The following is an 11,305-nucleotide window of genomic DNA, read 5'->3' as shown; positions in this document are numbered from 1 at the left end:
AAATAATGTGACACAGTAAATACAATAGGAGAGGTTTTACTGATAGAAAATCAGATCCCTTTTCTGTGTACATAATACGTATAAAAACTATAACTCTGCCAATCCAGTATGAGCCATAAAGAAAACAAAGGAAAAAACAGGATAAAGGGTAATCCTGTTACAAAGCAAACTGGATATGTTAACTCATTCACAGCAGTAGAGTAGAGAAGTGTTAGAGACTCTTCTGCCTTTCTGTCTACTGACCAGGGCCATGGGCCCTCATGTGCCAAACTAGGTGATCCCTTTTGATTGTGTCACAAATGTGATCATTGACAAAGATGTCAGCTGCCTCTTATTATTTAATAATTAATTCTTGAAAGAAAAAAAACTTTTGAGAGATGTATTTTTTCAAAGTAATGGATTTTTAATCTGTCCTTCAGTAGTGTAACATGTTTTATAACCACATTATGTATATTATTATATATTCACAGGAGATGTATAGATAGATAGATAATACTTTATTAATCCCGTAGGGAAATTGATGGGTTATGTATGGGTTATGTGAAAGGTGGAATGATACTGAGGCACATGTTGTAAACAATTATGTACTATTTCCTATACTTTGATATTCTGTTTTTCATTTACAGTACATATAGCTTGGCCTGAAAACCATCAAAATATAAACAACTACTGTATAAGGTCTGGCAATTATTGTTGTGCATCTGGCTTGTAATGGACTGACATAGTTTTCAGGACATACAGTAGTCAGGCTCCAAACATGAGGCAGTTGCTTTAGAAAGAGCTCACAGGAAAAACACCTGCCTTGGAATTAATACACCTTATCGGTATAGAATTTTTAACTCTGAAAAAATGTTTTATCTTAGTCACTAAGCTTAAAAAAACTGTTTGACAATATAATTATTCTTGGCAGCTGACCTATATATCGTTTTTCACAGAATTACCGTTCATTCCATTTAAAAGTACTTCCTTCGGTCTTGTGGATGATTTTATAATACAAAAAGCTGGTTAACCAGTTTGTGAAAAGGATTCTGATAAATTAACACTTTCATTAAATTGTGGTGTTAAAATGTTTTGTCCTACTATATATATATGTTACTGATTAACAGTATTACATGTATACAGTATTTCATGTATGTCAGCCATAAGGATTATACTTACAGTATGCTGCAAACTCCTCTTGCCATAAAGCCCCCTTTGAAAACACATTTAAAGCCACACACACACTAGGAACTATCACACACATCTTAACAGATCATTTCCATCAGTTCTTGTCAGCTCAGCCCAAATCCCCCAGATCATATTTTTGCAAGTAAAATTATTTTCTATTCACACTTCTGTCAAGAGCTTCCTACTACATATTCAGCAAAACAAGTTTCAGATCTTTCATGTGCAAGACATTTGGGGTTCAGTGTGGCTGTGTGCTTAGCGTTATTACAATATTGGAAAAAACAACCATTATTGTTGTTAGCACTGTAGCCTAACAGTTACACTTTAACTGTCATTAGTAATTAGCACTCTAATTAAGTAATGTACTCATAATTAGTTACTATTGCCACCTGGGAGTACTTTATGATATTCCTGATTAATGACTATTCTAATTATATTTAGTATCTTCTTAATCCTAAAAAATGACTGGAGTTACCTTCTCTACATTAAAATTCCCCAGTTAATCAGAAGCATGGTTGTAGTTTTGACTTTGTGCTTCTTTATAATATCATATACTGTGTGGTACAACATTCTCATTTCTAGTATCTTGAGAACATGCAACTTTCTTATCACTTACTGTATATAGATATGGAAGTTTTATTATGCATTTTTATAATGGAAAAGGCTATTTGTATAATCTCAAGTGCTTTTTTCTGTTTTGCTTTCTGAATTACTAGGTATATTCTTTAAACAGTATATTTTGGACTTTCACCTTCATGAAGATTTCAGTTTCTTTTTCCAGTTTTATTATTGACACATACATATGTTTGAAAGTTAATGATTCATTTTGTCTTTTTACTGCTTCATATAGGACTCTGCTTTTAAAAAAAATCCTTATCTGACCTTCTTCTTATAGGGATAGTGAACCCATGACATAGAGTACACGCTTTTATGAGAATATGAGAAATGGTTGATACAGACTCAGTTTTATAACACCAATCATGTAACACAATAAAATGGTGTTTTAAAGTTTTATCAGTTAATGCTCTGTGTTAGCAATTAAAGCAACAATTATAATTACCAAGCCATTTGATAGCCGCACAACTATAATAATACCACACCAACACTGTTCTGTGCTGAAGGGTGAGAATGTATACACACTTTATGGTACCAAAGTTAGATTACTAGAAACAAGAATATTATTAGCTCCTTCTTCTATCTTACTTAATGGGAGCACATGAAAAGAAAACTGTGATGTTAATGTTTGTTTAAAGTGGAAACAGTTCACAGCTTATACAAGCTAATAAGCAGGATATGGGTGGAAGGAAATATGTCGGATGAATGGAGCGTTGCCCTCATTTGCCCCATTCGCAAAAAGGGGTCAAAACTAGACTGCTCGAATTACTACGGGATCTCCCTGCTGAAAGTTGTGTATAAGGTTTTCTAGAAAGTACTAGACAGTTGTTTAGAAGCCCATGCTACGCAAGTCCTTGGAGACTACCAGTGTGAGTTTCGATGTAATCGGTCAATGACGGATCATGTATTCACTATCAGATGCATTTTAAAGAAGTGCTTTGAATATAACACTGATGTCCATCAACTATTCATAGATTACAAGCGTTGTGTTGATAGAGCATACTTGTACCAGATGCTAGGACAGCTAGGAGTTGATCAGGCTAGTAAAGATGACCGTGACCAAAACAAGTGGTAAGGTGAAGGTGCAGAACCAGGTATCACGCAAGTTTCAGGTGAGACGAAGCCTTAGACAAGGAGATACACTCTCGTCCTTACTATTTAACTTAGTTCTAGAACTAGTGATACGGAACATAGATATCAACAGAGGAGGAACATTACTGAATAGATTGGGGCAGTATTTAGCCTATGCGGATGACGTCGATTTGTTGGGTAGGAACGTCCGAAACCTTAAAGAAAACTTTATTCAGCTGGAAGAAGCATCAACCAGGGTTGGGTTGACCATCAATATGGCGAATACCAAATACATGGTGATGACCAGGAAGGGCACCATCACCGGCGATGCTCGAAATCCGGGGCTACCAGTTCGAGAAAGTCGGTACTTTTAAATACCTGGGTTCGCTGATCTCTGAGGAAAAACTAAATCAGTCTGGAAATTAGAGGGAGAATCAATGCAGGAAATCGATGCTACTTTAGCGTGCAGGACCTGATGAAGACCAGACTTTTGTCGTGGAGGGTAAAGATATATCTGACCATTATCTGCCCTGTGGTAACCTACAAAGTGAAATAATTCGAACATGTTCAATATGTCCTTGAATTCTAAACCATTTGTTGAATCTGAAATAAATTATTTGTATATTTCCCTTTTGTTTTACTTTTGGTTAAACTGTAATTGATTTTTTTATTTAGGAAAAATATTAGTTCAAGTTCAAAAGTTATTTGCCATTTGCAACAAGTACATTGGAATTCTTATTCGTGTTTGTTCCCTTAGTCTACCAACAGGTGAAGACAATATAAAAAATAGTAAGAAAGTAGTGCAAAAAGACAGTATCATCCAATATACAATATAACACAGAGTGGAATATACAACAAAGTATTGAAAAACAACATACAATATTAAACAATAGTAAATATTTGACAATAGTAAACAATAGTGTGCAGTAGACAGTGCAGAAAATACAACATTCAACAGTCTGTCATAACAGATCATAGTCAATCAGGTAGTGACTTTGCAATAAGCTATTAGTTATTTGTGACACTCACCCCTTGGGTATAAAAATTATTTCTGAACCTGGCTGTCTGTGTTTTGATGATAATTGTAAACTTGCTCTCAGTTCTGTTGTATCTAATTGTCTCAATTTATATATTATAGATTTGTGGATACTTTGTCTTCTAGACAATTTATATAAAGTACATAGTACATGAGTGAAAGTAAGGTGTAACATGAATGTGTGTAGTGAGAGGGGAAATGACTTTCATAGCCACAGGTTAAAGAACAAAGTTAAGGTGAGCTAATATATTATGTTACAAAAAACTAAACCAACCTGTTTTAAAATTGTGAAGAGCATGTGGGAGGAGTCGCCTTTAGAGTGCTCTGCCAGAAACCTAGGAAACAGACTTCAGTCAAGAGTTACGTTTTCATGTAGATAATGTCTTGCTAACAATTTTGACTGTCTGATAAGCATTTAAAGATCTGAAGGCACAGTGAAGACAGACACAAGTACCTTTTTTACATTGTTGGTCACGGGTGGGTGAAGCCCTGCTCAGAGTTTATCAGATTCCTGTTACGCATAAGCAGGTAAGGCTTTTGTATTCTTTCTGATTATCATTCAGACAAAAACAATGTTTTCAGAAGCTGAGAAGTTTTGATGCAATGGAAAATGTAAAGTATGTTATATATTTATTATCAATATAGCATATATATATATTTAAATGCTCACTTTTATTGTTGATGATTTAATTATAATTTCATTAAGTGACAGAAATTAGGATACTAATAATGCAGATGTAAACTGACAACTGCAGTAATTAGCCTTCACTTTTACGGAACAATTTTCTAGACAATTTACTGATATGCTACTAAGAGAATCAGTGTATATTACTTATATATGAGAGAAAGAAAATGGAGCAGTGTATAGACTTTCTTAGAAAGTGTTTACTTTGCTAGCTAGGTCTTGTCATTCTGTTACACAGCTTTATCACGGCAATGCCATCTGTTTCCTCCTAATTATCTTGTAGACCTAGAACACAGTTATACTGAGGGCAGGTACTTTCCCAGTGCCGGTTCATCCTGCAGGACTTCAAAGTGGTCAGGCTCAAACAATTTCAGAGCTCACTATTCAAAAATAGTTAAAAAAAGTGTTTTAGTTGTAATAGATGCTGAATAGAGTTTAGGTAATAGTCAGACATATGTTTCTGTGAATCAGAAGAAGTGGTTAGAAAATGGGTGGATGGATAATACTTTCAACTGATCAATCCACAAATCCGCCTTGAACCGGAGCCTTTCCCAGCAGGCAACGGGCACAAGGCAGGGTAGAAAGTGCTGTCATGCAATATTATTAATACTGACTAATCAGCTGTGAACTTGTTTATTGGTAGTTAATAATAGCTTAAAATATTTTGTCCTTTCAATTCTTCAGGTCTTCCAACTGAAAAGTAGTCTTTTTTTTGGTCTTATTTTGTTCTAATGTTTTTGTTTTACATAGGAGTTTTTCTTGGAACTTTACCTCATTTTATTAAAAGGGGTGTTATTTTAAAAATGTATTATGTACTAGTAGAGTCTCATTTAGAATATTTTGAACTTACTGAAATTGGTTCCTGCATTACAGAAAAGATATTGGTGCTCTGGAAACAGATAAGTGCAACTAGGTACTGTACAGTATATTCTGGATTTTAATCACAAGGGGAAAGAACTGAGTCTTAAACAGAGAGACAAGTATTCAAAATTCTTAAAGGCATTGAGACACACTTCGTCAGAATGAATAGTGAAACACAAACTAGACGACACAAGTGAAAACTACGTGGAATTGCATTTAAATGGGAACTACTTCTTTACCCAAAGGATTGTAAGAATATGGAAAAAGTTACTTTGCCATGTTTTTAAACACAGAAACCCAAGGTTCCTTAAAAAAAACAACTGGATGAGATAGATCAATAAGCTATTAAATACAAAATGGTCATTTGTAAACATTCATATGTTCTTATGATAAGTTTGAAGTTAGTCCTAACAATTGAATTGTTCCTAATCGAACAGAATCCATATGGTCTATTCAGTTAGCAAGTTTACTTTAGGTTACCAGGTTAGGTTAGAGACCTGTAAAAATGTATTGTATATACTGTAAATAAACAAAAGCATTGCATTATAATGGTTAACATTTGCAATTTACAGTATGTCTTTTTTTTGTTTCTGATTAAATTAGGTATCCATCCATCATTTACTATATAAGAAATCTTATTCCCATTCTACCTAGACTTATTTCTGGTAAGGGCTGCAACAGTGGAGTCACAAGCAGAAAACAAGACAACACCCGACTCCAGTCATAACTTAGCTATTAAAAACTCTAATATACTACACAATGTCACAATGACTTTATGTTTAATATCATTCACATACTGTCACATTCTGTATAACAGCTGTAGTACAGTATATATCTCTAGGTCTCACATGTTTCAAAATTATTTCTGACCTGGGCTCAATATTTGAGAAAAAGTGTTGAAAAAATGTTTCATTGAGAGCAGTAAGTTTGAAGCAAGTGTGATTTTATGTTTTAGTTCTACAGTGGAATGTTTGATGACATCTTAAACCCTAAAACTCTTCATAGAATGCCATTAAGGCATCTAAGCAAGATAAAACTTTTGATTTAATGAATAATTAGATTTATTAATAAATAATAGATTTTAATCATTAGATTTTTTATGACAAATTGAAACATTTTGCCTTTAGAAATAACATAATGCCAGTCCATGACTTACCTGCCTTAACATAATTGAATTAAATTAACCCTGGCAAGCAAACTCACACATCAGACAACAACGAAGATCATACATTTGTGATATGTATCCTCAAAATACAATTAACAAAGAAATATTCCTCAGCTAGCTTCATAATGCCAAACAGGAAAATAAAACCCGACTTATTTCCTTGATGCTAGATTAAAAGATGAAATGCCAAAAGATCACATGTTCATCTTTAGCTTTACTCTTCCTATTTTAACTCCACAGACTTGAGAAGCAATAATGCCTCCCCCTGGAGTCTGTCTGAACATTATGAGGGATCGTCAGAGGCAAGAAGATCAAGGATCTCTTAACAATCCAGAGAAGTTCTGTGGCCAAGACTTTGAACAGCTGCGTACCTACTGTCTGATAAAGAGAGTGAGATTTGTGGATGAGACTTTCCCACCAAGCAGAGATTCTATTGGCTTTGGTCTGTTACAACCAGATGAGATGGCAAGAGTTGTATGGAAAAGACCAAGGGTAAGTCCAGGGATTAAAAAAAAAAATTCTGGTTCTCCTTACAGCTGACATAAACAGCATTTATTTAGAAGTCACAAATTGACATGGAATGAAAAGCTTTTCCACTTCAATACTATTTACATAAAATGATAAGTCAAGCAATGGCTAGCATTGTCCCTTGTCTCAGTTCCATTTGCATGGAGCTTGAATACTCTACCCTTGTTTGTGTGGGTTTCCTCTGGATGCTCCAGTTTTCTCCCACAGTCCAAAAACATACTGTACTAGTAGTTAATTGGCTTCTGGGGAAATTACCCTGGTATGAGTGTGTGCCCTGTGATGGCCTGGCACCCCACCCTGAGTGTATCTCACTATGTGCCAATAACTTGCGAGGGTAGGCTTTATCCAAAACCCTGTTTTGGATAAAACAGTTAGAACATGGATGGCTGGATATGTCTCAACATGTGCTCTATACAGCAGAGAGGAATATTGCTTTTTTCACTAAGGACCTAAGTCAGCTCTTTCCTGAAGGAAGCCAGGGTATCAGTTTCAACAACATGGCTGGGAAACTTGTTACATACTCCCACATCTCTTTAAGCCAGCGGCCATATTACCCTGCAACTCACATCTGGTGACCCCATGAAGCTAAGAAGAAGTGAGCCTGGTTAGTACCTGGATGGGAGACCTCCGGGGAAAGCTAAGGTTGCTGCTGGAAGAGGTGTCAGTGGGGCCAGCAGGGGGCGCTCACCCTGCAGTCTATGTGGGTTCTAATGCCCCAGTATAGTGACAGATTCACTATACTGTAAAAAAAGACACCGTCCATTGGATGAGATGTAAATCTGACTCTGTGGTCATTCAAAATCCCAGGCCATTTTTCGAAGAGAGTAGCGGTGTCACCCCGGTGTCCTGGCCAAATATCCCATTGACCTTAGCCAATCATAGCCTCCTAATAATCCCTACAATCTATGAATTGGCTTCATCACTCTGTCCTCCTGCCCCACGGATAGCAGATTGTGGTGAGCGTACTGGTGCACTATGGCTGCTGACGCATCATCCAGGTGAATGCTACACATCGGTGGTGGTGGTGGAAAGCACTTTGAGTGGAGTGTCCAGAAAAGTGCTATAAACTGTAAGTGTAAGCACTTATTATTAATTATAGGGTACAAATTATACTTTGAATGTATGCCTATTGAAAGGGTCTATATTATGTTACTGGAGGAATATGTATAAAGAAGCTGAAAGGGTATTTCAATGCTCTTTTCCACATTTGTCTGTATAATTATATGAATTGAGCAGTAACACCTTTAATACTTTTAAATAATCATTCACAATACAATCTCTCTGTTTATGTCTTATTGTTATTAACACTTAGACTATAAATCTTTCAATTATTTGAGAAATACGAAAACATCAGAACAAATGGTAACTAATAAACTGAAGACATTATAAAGACATTATAAAGCTATTTCTTAAATGGTTTCGGTGAATCAGCCACCATAATATGATTAGGTAGTTTAGCAAACATTCACACCTCCTTATGCAACAAAATTACCTGGATCTGGAAGGTACAGGATTTTCCAGCTATAGTGTTTGGTTTTTTTAAATATATTTTCACCAACTACAGTCTTGTTCTGTGACACCATGGATATTGTAGCCTTGTCACCTATCTAATTTTTAATAAATAACTTATTATTGCTAATATGTATTTCAAAATATCCTGAATTTGGAAAATGATTCATGTTAGATATTTGTGCTAAGGCTTTGGATGACAGACCAGTAAAGGTTTATGGAATTAATCATTACTTTAAATGTCTGTTTTCTTCATTTGCTGACCCAGTAGATTATTAAATATAATTGCAAATTACAGCAGCTAAATGATTAAATAGACATTTAAATGGGAACAATAACCATTCTTTAGTGTGAAATCATTTATTGTTGTTCTGTTATACATAGCTATATTTCTAAATGTTTGTATCTTCAATCAGCAATCATTGTTTTTTTTATTTTGAAAGAAAACATTTCTAACACATATCATACATTTCCTTTGAAAGTTTTTCAGTTGAGATGTTGTGCTGAATTTAAAAGCAAATTAACCACAGATATTTAAATATTCTCTCACATATTGAATAATTCTAGATTAGTGCAAGACTTTATATCACTGGCACATATTAGGCAATAAGACAATTTTATCTTAATTTTAGTACAGTCCAGTCTCCATCTTTTGAGGGAAATGTTCAACATCCATGTCTGAGTTTTGTAAGAGATGGGCAGGTTGAACAAAAGAATAGTTCTAAAATAGTGTCATTATTTTGTTTGCCTCAATAAACAAAATATTACTTTCTGATGAAAAGTAAGCATCTCATCACAGGTAGTAGTAGTGAGTGCTGAAACTGCAAAATGTAAGTATCAAATTTAGTTTTAAAACATATTTAATAACTTTCATTAACCTTTTCATATTAGTTTACTCTCTGTTTGTAATAGATTATATGCATCATACGCATACAATTGTCATGATTAAAATGATTCACTGCTCATAGTAAGGACTTTTAAAGTGTCTTTGTGCTGTTATTGAAAGTCATGAGTGTGGTATAAACCACATTTACCACTGGCTCCACCCACACTGCCTATCCCAGTGTTGCTTTCCCTTGTCCTGTGTTTACCTAAGGAAAGATGCAGAAAATGAAAGAAAAATAACCATAAAAGTTGCATTTGATGACAGTTTATTCAAACCATAAACTATAATTCAACTAGTGTGTCTATTATCAGAGTTAGGAAAGTGATCCTGACAAAAGAAATAATTTTGTGAATTAATTCAGAAAAAAGAGCTTTCTGACTTGCAAGTACTGCAGTTTGCTTTGTCCTTCTCAGCTGTACAGAAAAATAATTGCCACGAGTAAGCACTGAGAATATCCAGGTCATTCACTCAAAATAATAAAAAAAAACAATGTACTGTATATACACCCTCTAAAGGTACAGTATAGTTTTATCAGAGAAATACAGTATTATGTTACCAAACATAACCTTACAAAAGGTGAAAGGGAAGGGGAAGGAGTCAACTACACAAGCTAACTGAGAAATTCTGATGTGCTGGTCTTTCCTGAAAACCAAAGCATTTAAAAGATCTGGTTAATAAAATTATTCAAAGTATACTGTATAAAGATTCTGTTAATCACTAAATAAGATATTAGCTGGCTGGTGTTTGAGGGAACTGTAATATGAGCTAACCTACCACTAGAAGCACCACTTTATCATTTGTAATTATAGTAGACACACTGTGAGATTAATTAATGAGATTAGTGGAAGAGGTCAATTACACATTTTCACAGGGGGTTCACAGTAATTAGTGGACCTCAGGGATATAAAGGGCTGGATGGGTTTTGAAAGCAGTCAGCAGGAGGAAGGCTTTTCAAGAGTGTTGTTTGCTGCAAATCTGGCAAGGTTTCTGCACTAAATCCCCCTCTGCTGTCCAGTATAGGCCTTTGTGAGTTTTAACCTGCTTAGATTCATTGGTCACCACAGGGTCTATCGCAAACATACTGTATAGTATCAAACACAAAAATGTTTTTGGTACTTGGAATTGTATGATGGCAAAGATAAATGCAAAATATTAATAAAAAGTTGCATCTTTACAATTTTGTCAAAGTTCATCCTAAAATGCACAGGTTATAAGAGAGTAATATGTCAAAGTTTCCCTTCAATGATTATGATTTTCGTGTTCATTTTAGAATCTTCACAGTGATCCTCAGCTATATGTGAATGACGTCTCCAGGTTTGATCTTTGCCAAGGAAAAGTGGGTATGTGTTTTTGTTTTCCCAAAATTCACTCTGAATTGCATGCATGCTTTCCATATTCACCTTGAGTTGACTGATAAGTTGACCCATTTAAGTCCTACATTCCATATAAGTGATATTTTCTTTATTGTAAATTTTTAATGCAATAACTCTGGTTATATGCACTTTCTTATCCTGCTTCTACAGAAATAATACATATCAACACAACACCCTTCTTGCATGAATTCTCTGGAACCCTTTGGTCAAGGAAAGCTGAAAAGTAATTACTTCATACAAACCACCTTTCATATTAATATTTTCTGATAAAAAATATACTAACATTTTAAAGTAAACATTGAGCTCAAGATATCAGTGTCAGCTCAAGATATATTTTATTGCAATTTTTTTAGTATTCCATAAACACTACACCCACACTAACATAATTCAATGAATAGCAACAATTACA

General features: G+C 34.7%; 1 protein-coding gene across 1 annotated transcript in view; it reads left to right on the top strand.

Moving 5' to 3' along the window:
- The first annotated feature begins 4,205 nt into the window (after positions 1-4,205).
- LOC148839630 (calpain-9-like) overlaps positions 4,206-11,305 on the top strand; it is a 33,874-nt gene continuing 26,774 nt past the window's right edge. The window contains exons 1-3 of the mRNA XM_088931797.1: positions 4,206-4,417; positions 6,841-7,092; positions 10,794-10,863. Coding sequence (XP_088787923.1) covers positions 6,856-7,092; positions 10,794-10,863 — 307 coding nt within the window. The 5' untranslated portion in view covers positions 4,206-4,417; positions 6,841-6,855. The remainder of the gene's footprint in view (positions 4,418-6,840; positions 7,093-10,793; positions 10,864-11,305) is intronic.

This window comes from Atractosteus spatula, chromosome 2, assembly GCF_055471065.1.
Source record: "Atractosteus spatula isolate fAtrSpa1 chromosome 2, fAtrSpa1.hap1, whole genome shotgun sequence".
NCBI lineage: Eukaryota > Metazoa > Chordata > Actinopteri > Semionotiformes > Lepisosteidae > Atractosteus > Atractosteus spatula.
This window is presented reverse-complemented; position numbering and strand designations above follow the sequence as displayed.